This window comes from Trachypithecus francoisi, unplaced genomic scaffold, assembly GCF_009764315.1.
Source record: "Trachypithecus francoisi isolate TF-2019V2 unplaced genomic scaffold, Tfra_2.0 Lachesis_group17, whole genome shotgun sequence".
Lineage (NCBI taxonomy): Eukaryota > Metazoa > Chordata > Mammalia > Primates > Cercopithecidae > Trachypithecus > Trachypithecus francoisi.
This window is the reverse complement of record NW_022681462.1, coordinates 79,146,621-79,163,213: the sequence shown is the minus strand read 5'-3', so window position 1 is coordinate 79,163,213 and position 16,593 is coordinate 79,146,621. Positions and strand designations below refer to the sequence as shown.

The 16,593-nt window shown below is 41.9% G+C and overlaps 1 protein-coding gene across 6 annotated transcripts in view; it reads left to right on the top strand.

The window, feature by feature from the left end:
* CLIP4 (CAP-Gly domain containing linker protein family member 4) overlaps positions 1 to 16,593 on the top strand; it is a 105,672-nt gene that overhangs the window by 24,687 nt on the left and 64,392 nt on the right. Inside the window, exons 2-3 of one of the 6 annotated variants that reach the window (XM_033176156.1) lie at positions 3,457 to 3,589; positions 10,613 to 10,760. The exons of 1 other annotated variant lie outside the window; for it this stretch is intronic. In XM_033176156.1, coding sequence (XP_033032047.1) covers positions 10,628 to 10,760 — 133 coding nt within the window. In that variant the 5' untranslated portion in view covers positions 3,457 to 3,589; positions 10,613 to 10,627. Of the gene's footprint in view, positions 1 to 3,370; positions 3,590 to 4,690; positions 4,937 to 10,612; positions 10,761 to 16,593 lie in introns of those variants that run through there. 4 more of the 6 variants (XM_033176154.1, XM_033176153.1, XM_033176158.1 and 1 more) reach the window with 4 other exon arrangements.

Sequence of the window (16,593 nt, the reverse complement as noted above, 5' to 3'; positions counted from 1 at the left end):
TGTCCCCTAGGCTGGAGTGCCGTGGCATGATCTCAGCTCACTGCAACCTCCACCTCCTGAGTTCCAGCAATTCTCCTGCCTCAGCCTCCCAAGTACCTGGGACCACAGGTGCATGCTACCATGCCTGGCTAATTTTTGTATTTTTAGTAGAGACGGGGTTTCACCATGTTGGCCAGGTTGGTCTTGAACCCCTGGCCTCAAGTGATCCCACCTCGGCCACTGAAAGTGCTGGGATTACAGGCATGAGCCACCACGCCTGGTCAATATTTAAAGCCATAGACCGAATAAGGTCACCTAGTGAATGAGAAACTGACTTCCTGGAAACTGCATGAAGAAAGTGCTTATAGAACCATTGTAAGGGTTTCTCTGAGGCATATTCAGGAGGGTGATGGCTGAGTCATAAAGCATACTGCTAATTTTTTTCACTAAACACTGCCAGGTTGATCTGCAGAATATATTTACCAGTTTAAATTTCCATCAGCAGTGCATCTTTCCCCACATCTTTGCCAATATTTAGGATTATCTTTCTGATTTTTGCCATGCTGGTGGGTAAAGCAGTGGTGTGTTGAAAACAGTCCATGAGAGCTGATAAAGCACATTTCTTCCCAACTTCTTGTTCGGTGACCTTGAGCTACACTGGTAGCTGAAAACTGGCAGTACCCAGAGTATTTGCACCATGGAAATTGGCAAACACTGTACATTAGGACTTTTCCTTCCCTGGGGAGCTGGTTTTAAAACATAGACCAGCATATTGGTGGCTATGGGGTGTGTCACACTCTTTATATTCCCACTCTCTGATTACGAGTGGGGTTGAGCATTTCTTTAATGCTTACTTGCCATTCTGGCTTTTCCTTCTGTGAATTGCCTATTCTTATACTTTTCGCATTTTTATATTGGCTTTTAAAAATATTTTATATTGACTTCTTTTTGATTTGTGAAAAGTTCCTCATGCATTTCAGATATTAATCCCTAGTTGCTTTTGAACATACCACATGTCTTCTTCCAATCTGTCAGCCATCTGTTAATTTTTTCTATGGTATTCTTAACAGGACCCTTAATTGTGATCAGTCAAGTCCTATACTTTTTTTGCTTCAAGGATTGTGCTTTTGCAAACCTGTTTTATGAAGTAAATTCTTAACCCACATTATAGAGGTAGTCTCCTGCATTTTCTTTTGTATCATATGTAGATCTTCCATTTATCTGGAGTTCACCTTTGTATATGGTACAACATGGGGCTCCCAACTTTATTTTTTCTTGATAAACTAAGGCCAGTTTCCCCAATGCCATCTTCTAAATAATTGATATTTTTCTATTGATCTGTGGTACCACCTTTGTGTAAATGGAGGTCCCATTTATATACAGGTCTGCTCTTGAGTTCTTCATTCTGTTTCCTATTTGCTCTATGTATTCCTAAACCAGTACCATAATATTTTTATTACTATGTGGCAATGACATAATATCTGGCATGGCAGTTCTCCGGTTTTTCAAAATTGACTTAACTGTTTAAAATTTATTTCTCCTTATATATTTTATAAGTTTGTTGAGTTCTCTAAAAATTTAGTTTCTGCTGGAATTTTGGTTGTGGTCATATTTACTTTGGAGACTAAACGGATATTTTTACAATGTAAAGTCATCCTATCCATGCTATATCTCTTCACTTATTCAATCTTTTATGTCCTTAAATAGAGTTTTAAAATTTTCTCCTTAAAGTTCTTGCAAGTTGTTGGGTTAATTCCTGGATATTATGCTTTAGAGTTTGTTAAATTTTATTGTTATTGTGAATGGTTTCTTATTGTCTGTTACATTTCCCAGTTGCTTACTGCTAATGTAGACAAAACTATTGGTTTTTAGAAACTGATCTTGTACTTGGCAACCTTGATGAGCTAACACTACTTCTAATACTTTGTTGATTCTGTTGAGCTTTTGATGCTGATGATCATATCTGTAAATATCACAGACAGGAAGATTTTAGGGACTCTGCCCAGTGCTCTGATCTTTTGCATTTAAGCACTTCTGCTAGTTGAACTCCAATCTGGTGCCCCAATTCTGACAGTTGGGTGTCTCTCATGGTCCTAAGGGCCTAGGACCCTATACACTCACAATTTAGAAACTGATAATATTCCACGCCATATCCAGTCCATGTAAAAGCAGTGACCTTGTCTTCTTTTGCTATTTCCTCTAACCCTTTTATCATGGTGGGGGTCCTGAGAGCTGCTGATAGATCTCCCTGCTGCCGAGTGTCTGAATTTCGGAATGCTACTCTATGCAGCCATTCTGGGTGTTTAATGTCCCCAAAGACAGCCTGTGTAGGTTAGCAAAGTAGTGAATCAACATAGGCCTTCAGATCAGACAGACTTAGGTTTGAATCTTATTTCTGCCCCCGGCTACATGGAGCAAGTCACGCAGCCTCCCAGAGTCTGTTTCTTCATTTGTAAAGTGAAGACAAGTAAGATCTCCATAGGTCAAGTGCCTTTACAGTGGTCAGTGAGTAATGCCTTCTCCACACAGTAATGTTGACCAGTAAGTTGATCACCTCCTGACACTGTGGATTATTGCTACACTTTTCAGGAACTTTGTGTCTCCAGATATAATTGAATCTCAGCAGCTACAGTTGGTCCACATCCCCATGTGCCTTCCCACCCCAATGAATAGTTCAAGTTCCAAGTTCTGGCCGCATATCATTGTCCAGTCTCACTCTTCTTAACTGGGCAATACCTGGTTCTAAAGCTTGTATGTCATGAGGTACTCTAGGAAGCATGACTTCAACAAGCACTTGCATTCTTGATGATGGTGTAAAGGAGTAACGTCAGATTTTTGAACAAAGGCAACTAAGTGAGTGGGAGACTGGTGGCTTGGTATCCTGGGAATTTGCCTATGTATCATATGGTGTTTGGGTGTAGCAGATAAAGCCAGTGGCCTGACTGGTTCTAACAGAGATCTTTATTATAGTTAATAACAACTTGGCCATGCCTTGTCACTGACTAATAGTGGTATTTCAGAGGGATAATTTAAATCACCAGTAAAAGTGAACTGTATACCTTTGGAAACTTCACCAGTAGCTCCTCTGTTACACACAGATCTTTATGACTTTCTGAGGTTCAATGACAATCGGCCTCATTTATAGGTGCTTGAAGCCAACCAAGGGCAGATTGCCTTTCTTCTTTTAACCAGCTAAAGAGATGGGTGGGTCAGACAAGAAGAGGGTATGATGAAAGCAGGGAAAGGGAGGCGGACTCTTCAGAGGGAGGAGGAAGTATCTGTGTTACATTATCTCTGAGAGCACTGGCAGATGCTGAGCCTGCAGAGACAGAGAAACTGGCAGCTGACCAGGGTTGGGGATGGTCATATATTTAAATATTGTGGGTTTTAGTCAACAGTGTGCTGCACCCAATTCAACAATGTGATGTGACTGCTCCTAGCAACTATTTTGATGTGGTGAATTTTTGTTAACACAAGCATAGGACCTGAGAAGAGGTGGCAGTCTCTTTCCTCTCCGCACTTGGCAGGCCACCCACTCATTCCTGATAATCACATTTAAGAGAGCTCTGGAGAAGCTGGGATGCATCCAAGAGAATCCCTCAACATGCTGGTGAGTGGGATTGTGACCATGTCATATCAGGAGTAGCCTAAGGGACAGGTAATACGTGTCTTGGATAAATTGGAGTCAGACTTAAGAATTCCCAGGGCAGAAACAAAATCCAATGATGGGGAGATGCAGGGAGCTGGATTTTAGCTTCTAAGGTAGAAAGAAATTTTCCAAAAGGCTGATCAAAGATTAAATGACTGCCTTAAAAGGTAATGAGCTCCTTGTTACACCGCGAGGTGTTAAACCACCTCTTGGTGGGAAGACACTGTAAGGAGGATTCAGGCAACTGGGAAGGGGGCTTTTCCCAGTCCCTGGAATCAATGATTCTAACAGGAAAAGATGCTCTGGGGTGCGGTGAGCGCTTACCTCTGCTCTTGCAGAGACAATGACAGACGTTCATTGAACATCTGTTCCTGCTAGGCACTGTGCGCACTGAACACAGAAGTACAGCCTCTGTGAAGCAGCCGCAGTAGGCCTCAGAGACAGCTGATACGATGTAACTGTTGACTCCGTTTCAAACCTCGGTCATGGTCTTACTAGGTCTCCTCATTAAGGGGACTATGTATCCAGTAACGCTTTCTTGCTACCAGATGACAGGCTGTCAAGAGTTCACGACTTTAGGTGCACAGTTCACCCTGTCAGGTCCTTGGGAGACGGAGAAAGGGGGTCAGGAGAGAAGGTGGGTGAAGAGGGAGCAAAGCCGCAGGAGATATGAACTAATTGCTCAACGTGGGTGTAGCATGGATTAGGCCTTTTACAGCAAGCCCTGCCAGCAGGGAACTGGTGGATATACTCTCCACCACGCTCGGCTGGACTCTGGGGAGCCCAAGACGGGTAAGACGTGGTCCCTGGCCCGAGCAGCTGGTGGGAGAGCCGCAGGGCAGAGACGTGAGGCCGCGAGGCTGAGCGCTGTGAAGGCGGTGAGCACGCACGGCATGCCGGGGCCGCCTGGCTTCGCAGCGGGGGAGGTGACACTGCGACACCTCGCAGACGCTGCTAGCCGGGGTCGCGGGCCCGCGTGCGCCGGATCTTCTGCCCGTTGGGGAGTGCGGGGGCGCGGGCGCGAGGCGAGCCAGCGCAGGCGCGCACTCCCTCCTCCGTCCCTACCGAGTTCCCGGCGCGTGCGCGGGGCCGAGGCCGAGGCCTGCGCGCCGCCCGGCCTCCTGCACTGCGCGCGCGCCCACCCCGCGTGGGAGGCAGCGGGAGGGGCCCGGCGAGGTCCCGAGCGGCGCGGCGGGAGGCTCCGTGGGCGGCCACGGGAGACAGCGCCGGCGGGAGCGCGCCTCTCGGCCTTTCCCCCGCGCCCCCGCGTCCCCAGCCGGCCGCTCCGAGAGGACCCGGAGGAGGCAGGTGGGCCGGGGGCGCGCGGGGCCCCCCGGGCCGCGGGCAGGCCGGCGGCGGGGTCAGAGCCGGGGGTGGGCGGCCCTAGGGGCCCGCGGGGAGGTCGGTGGCCCCGGGAGGGTCGCGCAGAGGTGCTGGGGGCTGTGGAAGCCCCGCGGCCGCCTCCCGTGGGCACCGGTGTCACCGACCGCGGGGAGGCCTTCTCGGGGCGGTGCGGCCCACCTGGCGGGGATGTGGGCTCCTCGTGGCGGTCGCTGACCGACGGCCCAACTTTAGATGAGGGCCGTGGGGTGTGCGGGACCCGGCGGCGGAGCTGGGCTCTGGCCCGCGGCCGCCCCGGGAGTCCCCGCACGCGCAGTGGCTTTCCATCGCGGCCTCTTCCCATTTCTCTCTTGACTCCCCTTGCGCATTAAATTGTCGAGAAACCTTTGGCCCGTGGGTCTTCAAAGTTAAACCAAATGGCTGTCATTGCAGTCCTTGGCTACCTGAGATACCTTAATTCTGAACCAGCCGCACCTGGGAGGGGAAGTTGGAAGGAGCGCTGGAGCTGAGCCCGCATCCTTAAGGATTCCGTTCACGGCTTATGATGGTAGCGCTTTGAATTAGATGTCAGGCTGTTCACGTCATCTAGACACTGGTTTTCAACTCTGTTCTGAGACAGTGTTTTGATATAGATCAGAGGATGATGTTCTTACGGAACAGTGACTTGCTGTATGTTCTGAGATACTAGACTGTGTTCATATTGTAGCACCGTCATCGTGTAAAACGGCACCTTTGAAAGATTTCAGTAAACACCTTCCTCCTTAGGAACATCCGCCAGCACTTAAATTGTACTTCACTTTCACTTTGACGTTTGTTGTTTGTGAATCTTGTGCATAATTTAAAGTGAGTCGTCTAAACAGCACAGGATCGGGTGGTGCGGGGCATGGAGCAACTAGGGAGGAAAGCAGAGACTTGAACCTGCTGGAGTCTAGTTGGTCTGCGTTTTTATGTTGGAGAACCATCCTGGTTCCAGCTTATTTTGTTATTGTAAATATGATGCATTTTTTAAATGCTTTCATCTGATACGGACTATCTGGACTGTAAGATTGAGTCTTGCTATGCATGGAATGTGTTTACTTCTGTTTTGTAGAAGATTTAGCCCATGGTATACTATTTGTAGGATTCATTTCAGACATTTTGTGTTTACCACATACAGTCCCACCCGGAAGGGCTTTTAAAAAAGTGACCTGTGTTGTCTTTTATTGCTTATGACAACTCCAATTTTGACACGTGTTTGAAACTAGTGATCTTTATATAAAACCAACTTCACTCTTTCTCCCTGTTCAAACCTACAAACTCTGGTTACTTTTAGGCTTACTGCTCCCTTGTTAATTATTTATAATGAACTGTGGAGCTATGGGCTTGCTTTAGTGTGTTAACCATTATTTGTGTCTTGTTTCAGGCATTTGCATATTGTTTTCTCTTCTGGAGAGTGATCTGCACTGTTTTTCTTCAGTGCTGTTTAGAAGAGCTTTAGGAGACCAGGAACATGTTCTTTTTGCATTGCCCAATATGGTAGCACTAGCCACATATAGCTTTTGAGCACTTGAATGGGGCTAGAACAGTGGAAGAACTGAAATTTCAATTTTTTAAAATTTTCTTTTCCTTTTTTCTCTTTTTTTTTTTTTTTTTTTTTTTGAGACAGAGTCTCGCTCTGTTGCCCAGGCTGGAGTGCAGTGGCCTGATCTCGGCCCACTGCAACCTCTGCCTCCCAGGTTCAAGCAATTCTCCTGCCTGAGTCTCCCAATCTGCTGGGATTACAGGCACCTGCCACCACACCCTGTTAATTTTTGCTGTGGGGTTTCACCATATTGGCCAGAGTGGTCTCAAACTCCTGACCTGAGGTGATCTGCCCATCTTGGCCTCCCAAAGTGTTGGGATTACAGGCGTGAGCCACTGCACCTGGCCAATTTTTAAATTAATTTAAATAGTCATATGTGGCTAGTAGTTAGCTGGTCAGACGCCACAGCTTTAACTTATTAGTCTCCACGAAGCCTTCATTGACCCTCTTGAGTCTGCTCTCATAGGACCCGGCTCTCCTTGGTCATAGCACTTACTACTTTCAGCTTTCTGGTAGGAGTCAGCACTAGGCTGTAATCTACATGAAGGCAAGGACACATCTGGTTTCCTTACCGTTGCATAGCTTAGAACTTAGTAAGAAAAACTGAATAAATATTTGCTGAATGCATAAATAGCTTTTTCAGGGCAGGTATTTCAATTTTGAATTATCTCTAGGGCCAGCTAAGTGTCCAATACTGTAAATACCTGTTTAGTAGATTGTACAGATTTTATGTAGGTAGCAAATAAACGGATCATGGAAGTTATGCTTTAAATACGTGGTGAGACTGGAATCTCAGGAGAATGATGACTCATAACAAAGTATTATAGGAAATTGAATGAAAGGGCCTCATGATTCCAGCTAAAGTGGACACAGCTTCGGTCTCCTATTAGTTGAACAACTCAAGGATGCTCTTGAACCATATCTCAAATCTGAAGTCTCCTGACTTCAGTAAGATTCTTTCATGGGGTCCAGACAGTCCTGAACCAGCCTGAAGATGCTAGTGGACATCCCCATTTATTACTGCTGTGTGTTAAAGCATGTACCAACGAATCTTGAAAAAAAAATCACAAGGTGTTTGAGCCATGTTATATAAGATGCTTTTGCTAATAGCTAACTTGGAGTGATGAGTAGGATGAAATTCCTGTAGAAATCAGAGTTTGGGGAATTTGATTCTAGCTATTGTTAGTATCAGAAGCACCTGTTTTGTAGACAGTTGATTAGGGCCAATTTTTTTTTTTTTTTTTTTTTTGAGACGGAGTTTTGCTCTTCTTGCCCAGGCTGGACTGCAGTGGTGCGATCTCGGCTTACTGCAATCTCCGTCTCCCGGGTTCAAGCGATTCTCCTGCCTCAGCCTCCTGAGTATGGGATTACAGGTGCCCGCCACCACGCCTGGCTAATTTTTTGTATTTTTAGTGGAGATGGGATTTTGCCATGTTGGTCAGGCTGGTCTCGAACTCCTGACCTTGGGTGATCCACCTGCCCTGGCCTCCCAAAGTGCTGGGATTACAGGTGTGAGCCGCCGTGCCTGACAGGGCCAATTTTTTTTTTTTTTAGGCTTACTTTATAATCAGTGATCACCAGTTAACCATAGTCAGGTTTGGAATGAAAGTATGTACTCAGTCCAGATCAGTATACTTAGACCCATGACCAAGAGCCCAGGTATCATAGGTCTTCAGATCCAGGAATTGCTTTTAGGAAATGAATCTGAGACTATAGGAAGTTTATAGGGGTATATAGTTTCCTTTGGTAGGACAAAAGGTAGAATGTTAAGTTTTTCATGAAGATAAGGAAATGTAACTAGGGAAAAACGCAACAAAGACAAAATACAAAGAATGTTCACTGCATTGGTCAGGTAATATTGTAGCTTCTCTGGACTTGAAGTATCTAATATGTAAAAGAATGAAGCTGGTTACCTCTGATTGCATGAATGTTCTTTCCCCTTTGAATCTAAGCTTTGAATATTAAATATGTGTAACACACTATTCTAGCCCCTGTGGTAACTGATAGTTGTGTAAGATACAGTTCATATCTTTGAGGATCTCAACAGTTTACAAGGAAATGAAAGGTGCTCTGGGGATCACTTAAAACATTTTTTTTTGAATGAGAAACTCCACCCTTTGAAAGGGAAGTCATGTGGTGACTCCTCTTAACCGACTCAGACAGATATCCACTGAGTCACTTTGCTGAAGAATTAAGAGTATAAAAACATGTCTGAGTCCCAAACTGTGATTATAGTCAGATTAATTTTCCTAAAACAGCTTTAATCATGCTATTCTCTTTTAAAAAAAATCAGTTGTTTCCCAGTGCTCATGAAAGTAAGTGGTTTGGTCTGTGATTAGGCATTTGCTCCTCAGTATAGCCCTAAAAAGCCCTTACAGCCTCACCTCTGACTGTTTTCCTAGCCATATCCCAAGTTCCAGCCCTACTGTTCCTTTAATGGGATTCCCTTTTACATTTATACCTATTCATCATTCCAGACTCATCGCAGATGATACCTTCTTCACCATTTATGATTCTTAGAAGCTCCCATTGCAAATGTTCCTGGTACTTATGTGATGGAGCAGATCCCATTCTGCCTCATAATCTATGGTTATTAGTGGTATTTTATTCACCTTAATAGATTGTAAGCTACCTAACAAGCACGGACCATCTGTTAACTCATTTTCATATTCGCTGAAACATCTAGAATAGTGCCCTGTATGTAGTGGTTCCTTAATAAATACTTACTACTGTTTGGAATTGATAGCATTTGAGGAAGATCACCATTGCTATATAACACTAATTCCATGAACTTGTCATTTTCCTATTTATGTGGCAAGGTTAATGTCAAAATGCATCTGAGTATTCGGTGGTAAGTAATTTTAGCATCCAAGAAAATGTGAATATCTCAAAATAGTGACAACTGGATTAGGTTACCTAAGATCTATGTCCATATAAGCATATGATTTTTGAGGAAAAAGTAAGCCTCCTACTTTTTACCAGTTCCTGCCAGTATTAAGAAAACATGAATCAAGTTGGGAAGACAACAGTGAGCTCAATGAAATGACTGTTTTATTGTACTGGGGCACTGATGGTAAGGATAGTTATGTTAGACACAGGGTTGGTTAAGTAGAACAGAGCACACATTAAGTAATAGCTAGTATGGTGTTATCTATTACCAGATCAAGCTATCGATTACCTATTTTTATTCTATGCTTTCTACTGAAACAATCTAAACTCATTTTTAATTTAGTTTTATATTTTTTTGCTTACATTTTAAAAACAGGGATTCATGATACTTCAGATTGTAAAGATCTGATACAAAAGGAACTGGAAGGCTTTTAGCTTCATAAGTTTGGTTTATATTAGCAGTTTCTCTGCTTTCTACATCATTTCTGAGATGTAGGCTAGGATGTAGTACAAAGTCTAATTTAGGACAAGTTTATTCTAAGCATTCATGTTTAGAATAGAAATAGAAAAAGAGGTAATATAAGCCCTGTGCTTTAAAAGGCATGGCTTCCGACTTCAGCCAGGATAGAACTCACAGACCCTCGGACCTTGTTAAGTCGAACAGTCTTAGTAAACTCTTAGATTTGTAAGAGTGACGTGATTAATTTTCAGTAAAGTTTTCTGGGATAGAAAATAATGGAAACATTTTAAGGTAGATTATTTTCATGTGATGAGCACATGGCATGAGCTATTGGATGACAAATGATGTGACTTGTGCCAGCATCGTGGGAAGTTAAAGATTCATCTACAAGGGTTAATATGCCCTTGTTTCTTACATGAGTAGGAGGATTTCACCCATTTAGATTAGCTCAGCATTTAAAAAGTGTGTTTTCACCTATTATAGCTTATTCCTCTTGAGCTTTGTCTAGAAAGATTACATGTGCTGCCGACTATATAAAAGGCGGTGTGAAGCAATGTATGCCTTTTAACAACAGTTTTGCCAAAAGGAATATTTCCCTTTCCTAAAAGATCCTTGCTGAAAATGTCAGCAGATTTGACATCAAAGAACTTTTAGGCTTTTTGTGATTGAAGGCAGTCATTGTAAGTTGCATACAAATAAAGTAGAAACACTTTTTTTTTCTTTTTTATTATAGGTGGCTTTCTAGAAGATGACCATAGAGGACCTTCCAGATTTTCCATTAGAAGGAAATCCTTTGTTTGGAAGATACCCATTTATATTTTCTGCTTCTGATACCCCAGTTATCTTTTCCATTTCTGCAGCACCAATGCCTTCAGACTGTGGTATGTGAAGTAGCTGTGCTTATTTTCTGTGAACTGGTAACTTCTCTGTTATGCCTTTTTTGTACTCATAGTTTTTCTTAGAACCATTTTTGTGGTTCTCATAAAATTGCTAAAGTTTTCCTTTTTCAAAAATACAATTGCTTATTGCTTTTTCTGCTTCTTAAGCTAAATGCTTTATTTCTGCTGTCAGCATTTATATTATGTTAAAATGTTCATTTTAAGCATCATGATGGATTTAGAGGACTTTATTTTTAGAATGCAATGGTGCTTAGCCATCTAGCATTCTTCTGTTATTGATGTATTTATTTTGGCTAAATATACTGACGTGCTAAAAAATCTATGTACTTAGGCAAAGAGGGTAAGAGACCCTTCCCTGGAATGTGAAATGAGATTGGTTAACATTTAAATTGGTCCATTTACATCTCCTGTGTAAAACGTTGATTTAGAAGCATTCCACTTTTCATCTATTTAGGCTTATTTCTCCAGAATCATCATAAAAGGGAACCAGGAGATAAATTTGATAGAATTGTTAAATTTCCAATTTAGAGTTTTTCAAGTAAAATGTTGGTTCACCATTTCAAATTGTCTTTGGAGGTAGAGATAATACAGATTTTAAATATTAGTAGATATAAAGTTATTGGATTGAGAATTTGTCCTTTTAGTCATACTCATTGTAGTACAGTAATTCCTCATCTCCAAGTATCTTTTGTTGTTGTTGTTGTATTCAGATTCTATCCCAGCTTACCTAGACCAGTTATCAGAAGTATCATATAAAACCTGTACCTTGATCTTGGGAGTTATTTGCAGGTTTTGCAATAATCGACTGGGCTTGTTTTCAGATACAACAAAATCAGTTATGCAGGGGAAACTTTGAACCTTGTGCATTGTCCCTTATGTATGATACTTGTCTCACTCCATCTTGACTTCTAATTGTCTTATTTTCATTCCTATATTGTAGCGCTTTGGGATGGAGAACAATCATATTTTATTTTTGTTTATCTCAGAAAGGTTAATATAGTCATTTGTTATTAATTGCTCAATGATTGTTGGATAAATACATTGAATGAAAGGTGATAATGGATATTGACCCTTTGTGTAACAAATTAAACATTGAAACCCCATCTCTACTAAAAATGCAAAAATTAGCCAGGCATGGTGGTGCGCACCTATAACATCAGCTACTCAGGAGGCTGAGGCAGGAAAATCACTTGAACAAGGAGGCAGAGTTTGCAGTGTGCTGAGATCGCACCACTGCACTGCAGCCTGGGCCACAGAGTGAGACTTTGTCTCAAAAAAAAAAAAAAAAGCATTGTAGTCTTAGAATTACAGGTTTCTAGACTCTTATGAACCTTTCCCTACTCACCTTCCTGTGTAGAAATTGTATTTTCAGGATCTCTGTCAGATAACCATTTAACCTCTTGCATGTCTTCAATAGTGGGAAACTAACAAAATAGTCAGTTTTATTGTCAAAAAGCTTTAGTTGTAATAAAACTGTGTTTGTATATTGACTCAGAATTGATCTCCCTGAAATTTTGGCCAATTCTAGTTTGATACATGGCACAAATTCTTTTATAGGATAGCCTTTAAGTATTTGCAAATAGTTTGAACATTTTAAGTTAGTCTGAACCTCCTTAGGCTACACATTTCTGGTTCTTTCACCAGTTTCTCATTGTCAGGATTTCTAGACCCTTTTCTTCGTAGTTGCTTTGTTAGTACACTGTGGTCAGCATCCTCTTGAAAAGCAGCATACATAATTGCATTTATTGAGCAAGTATTTATTGAGGGCCTCTTGTGTGCTAGGGACTGTCCTGGATGCTGGAAGTATCAGTGACAAGACAGATCTTCTAGTAGGGAACACAGTAAACAAACAAATGAATAGACAAAGCACAAATAGGTCATAATGAATTCTGTGGAAGAAAGAAACAGGGTGCTGTGATGGAGAACAATGGGGCCAAGGCAGCTGCTTTAGATGGGGTGGTCATTCGGAGAATCAGAAGAGGCTGGCTGTGAGAAGAGCCTGGGAAGAAGTGTTCCAGGAAAAAAACCAGAAAACTAAAGGCACAGTGTTGGGGGAAGATCTTGGTGTATCCTAAGAATTAATGGAAGGCCTTTGTGGCTGAGGGGCAAAGTGATTGATGGCAGAGTGGAAGGAGACAGAATTGGAGAGTAAGGCACCGGCCTGGTCATGCGGGGTCATGTAGGCCCCCATAAGGAATTTTTATGTGATACCAACTAATGAGTGTAAAACCAAGAAACAAAAAGAAACCAGTCCACAGAAATCAGAGTTGAGACGTGTGACACGGTGTTGACTCTCAAGGTGATTACCCTGTAAAACTATGTACTGTTCTTGCACAACCGTTTTTGGAATCTTTTGCTTTGAAATGCCTTCAGAATCATTTTATGCAGAACACACATTATGTACATTATAAATATCACAATACCTTATATTTTGCTTAAAAATTGAATTATCTGTTAAATTTAAATAATATAAAAAATCTCATTTACCCATGTAGTTACTGTTTCTAGTGCTCTTCATTCCTTTGTGTAGGTCCAGATTTCCATCTGATACCATTTCCTTCTGCCAGAGGCACTTCCTTTAATGTTTCTTACGGTGCTGGTCTGCCAGTGATGAATTCTTTCAGCTGTTTTATGTCTGAAAACATCTTTATTTACCTTCTTTTTTTGAAAAATATGTTTGCTGGGCTTAGAATTATAGGTTGGTAGTTTTCTTTCAGTACTTGAAAGGTCTTGCTCTGCTGTCTTCCCAATTGCATTGTTTCTGCTGTCATTTTTGTTTCTCTAGATGTAACATGTCTTTTTTTTTTGGCTGCTTTAAAGAGTTTCTCTTTATTTTGAGCAATTTTACTATTACGCACTTAGGTGTATTATTTTCTGTGTGTTCTTGTTCTTGGGGTTGGTTGAACTGCTTGGATCTGTGGGTTTCAGTTTCCATTAAGTTTGGGAAATCATTAAAAAAACTTTTTTCCTGCTTCTCTCCCTTTTCAGATACTGTAATTGCATGTATATTGTAGACTGCTTGAAGTTGTCCCACAACTCACTGATTTTTTTTGTATTTAAACATTTTTTTCTCTTTATTTTGGTTAGTTTCTATTACTGTATCTTCAAGTTCATTCATCTTTCCTTCTGCAGTGTCTAATTAGCTGCTGATTTTATCCAGTGCAGTTTTCATTTCAGATGAAGTTTTCATCTCTAAAGTTTGCTTTGGCTTTTTTTTATGCCCAGGTCTCTTCTCCACCTTTGGACGTTTGGAATAGAGTTATAATGACTGTTTTCATGTCCTTGTCTATTAATTATAATATCCGTATCAACTCCAGGTCTGTTTTATTATGCCCCTGATGATGGGTCATGTTTTCCTGTTGCTTTGCATGCCTGACATTGTGAATTTTACTTTGGATGCCAGACATTGTAAATTTTACTTTGTTGGATGCTGGATATTTTTGTACTCATGTAAGTATTCTTGAACTTCGTTCCTTGATACAGTTTAGTTACTTGGAAATAGTTGGACCCTTTGAGGTCCTGCTTTTCTGATTTGTTACGTGGGTCTGGAGCCATTCTTGGTCTGGAGCTAATTATTCCCTACTGCTGAGAATTCTACTCCAGGGGTCCCCAACCCCCTGGCTACGGACTGGTACTGGTCCCCCTGCCCTGGCCCCTGGTGCCAGAAAGGTTGAGGACTGCTGTTCTACTCAATGCTGTGTGAATTATGAGGATTCTTTTTCAGTCTTCCTGGTGAGAATAGATATTAATCGTGTAGTCATTATGGATGATTCTTTCCCTTACCTCAAGTATTTCCTCACAAGCATATGATGAATAGTTGAGGAGGACCCTCTGCAGGTCTCTGGGGTTCTCTTGCAGTGCGTGTATCCATCTCTGCTGTATTCTGCCCTGTGACCTCTGGCCACCTCAAGTTCCCCAGACTCTCAGCTCTGTCTCCTCAACTCAGGGAGTTTGCTGGGCTTTTACTTGGTCCCCCCCGCCCCACCCCTGAACTTAGCTCCTGGAGACTCCCTCAAGGCAGTTAGCTTGGGCATGTGTAGGACTTTTCTTGTTTGTATTCCATTCCTCAGGGACCACTGTCTTTCATTGTCTAATGTCCAGTGTCTTGAAAACCGTTGTTCCCTCCCTCTGGTGTTTTGGTTGTTTCAGATGGAAGGGCAAATTTGGCCCTCATTATTCCATCTTGACTTAAAGCAGACATCACCTCCATTTTCTCCCCTCACCCCACTTTCTTTTGATTAAAAGCTATTTTTTAGGCTGGGCGTGGTGGCTCACACCTGTAATCCCCGCACTTTGGTAGGCTGAGGCGGGTGGATCACCTGAGGTTAGGAGTTCAAGACCAGCCTGACTAACATGGTGAAACCCCATCTGTACTAAAAATATAAAAATTAGCCATGTGTGGTGGTGGGTGCCTGTGGTCCCAGCTACTTGGGAGGCTGAGGCAGGAGAATCGCTTGAACCAGGGAGGCAGAGGTTGCAGTGAGCTGAGATCACTGAGATCGGCCACTGCACTCCAGCCTGGGCGAGAGAGTGAGACTCCATCCCCCCCAAAAATAGAAACATAAAACTTTTTTTTTTTTAAATCTCAAAAGCTTGCAACAACATAAAAAATACTTTATTTTCCTGCGTGGAATTTGAAAATTCAAATGTAGTTAGATATTGTAGCTTAGAGGTTATGGTCTCATTCTGGCATTAATCCTAACTCAGTCACTTTCCAGTTGTGTGATTTTGGGCAAATTGTTTCTCTGTCCCTTTGTTTCTTCTTTAAAATGGGAATAACAATAGTGCCTACTTCATATGATAGTTATGAGGATTAAATAAATTAATATACACAAAGTTCATAGAACAGTCCCTAGTATCTACAAGACACTTAATAAATCTAACTTATTGTTATTTAAATGAGCCATCTGGAGGGCAGCATGTTAAGAAGATTTCCAGATTTGCTCTTGGAGCATCTTGAGATGCTGAAATGAGGATGGCACTTTCTGCTGACAGACTTTCCTGGTTTGCAGTTTGAATGTCTTGGTTGATGTCATCAGATGTTTTGGTGAATTCTCTGAGCGACCCCCACAGAAACAGGCACAAAAGTTCCTTACATGAGCCATGGTGGCGATTTGTCTAAAGTTTACATCAAATCATCCAGTAGGGGTTGGGGAAAAGGACAGTTTTAATAAATTGGAAATATTAGTTTGGAGAGTTGTAACCAGATATTGGAGGAAACTAGAGGAATTCAGGATCCAATCCAGTTTGTAGCTGGATGACAATGCCCCAAAGACAATAAACAGGACTAGAATCTGATAATGGGTGTATTCTGAGTTTTCTACAGAAACACAAATTTTCTCTCTAGCGTTCCCCATTTCTACCAAAGATAATCACAGGCTAATTTGTTTGCAAATAAGTTTTGTCTCATTAAGCTGGCCTGATTATATACGTAAGTGCAGCAAGAATAGTGAATATGTGCACATTCTCAAGTATGCCATTCCAGTCAGAGGTTTGGTAGTATCTTAGGGGCTTTATTGGTTCTGTAAAGTCAATCCGAATTCTTTAAAACTGTCTGGTAATAAGGAATCTGAAATGAGACTTTAAAAAGCCTTTTCAGTCTAAGCAACCAAGCAGAGGCCTTGCCCAGTTGTGTCCTGTTAGAGGGAAAACAAACTTTTATTAAACTTTTGTAAATGCTTATATTGCCATGAAAAAATACTCAATAAGAGTTTCTGAATTTTCGAGGGGTTGGGGTAGGGAGAAAAGAAAATGTGTTGCCTTTTTGTTTACAAAAATATTCTTCACCAAATTGCTGTAAGTTGTAGGTCTTAAG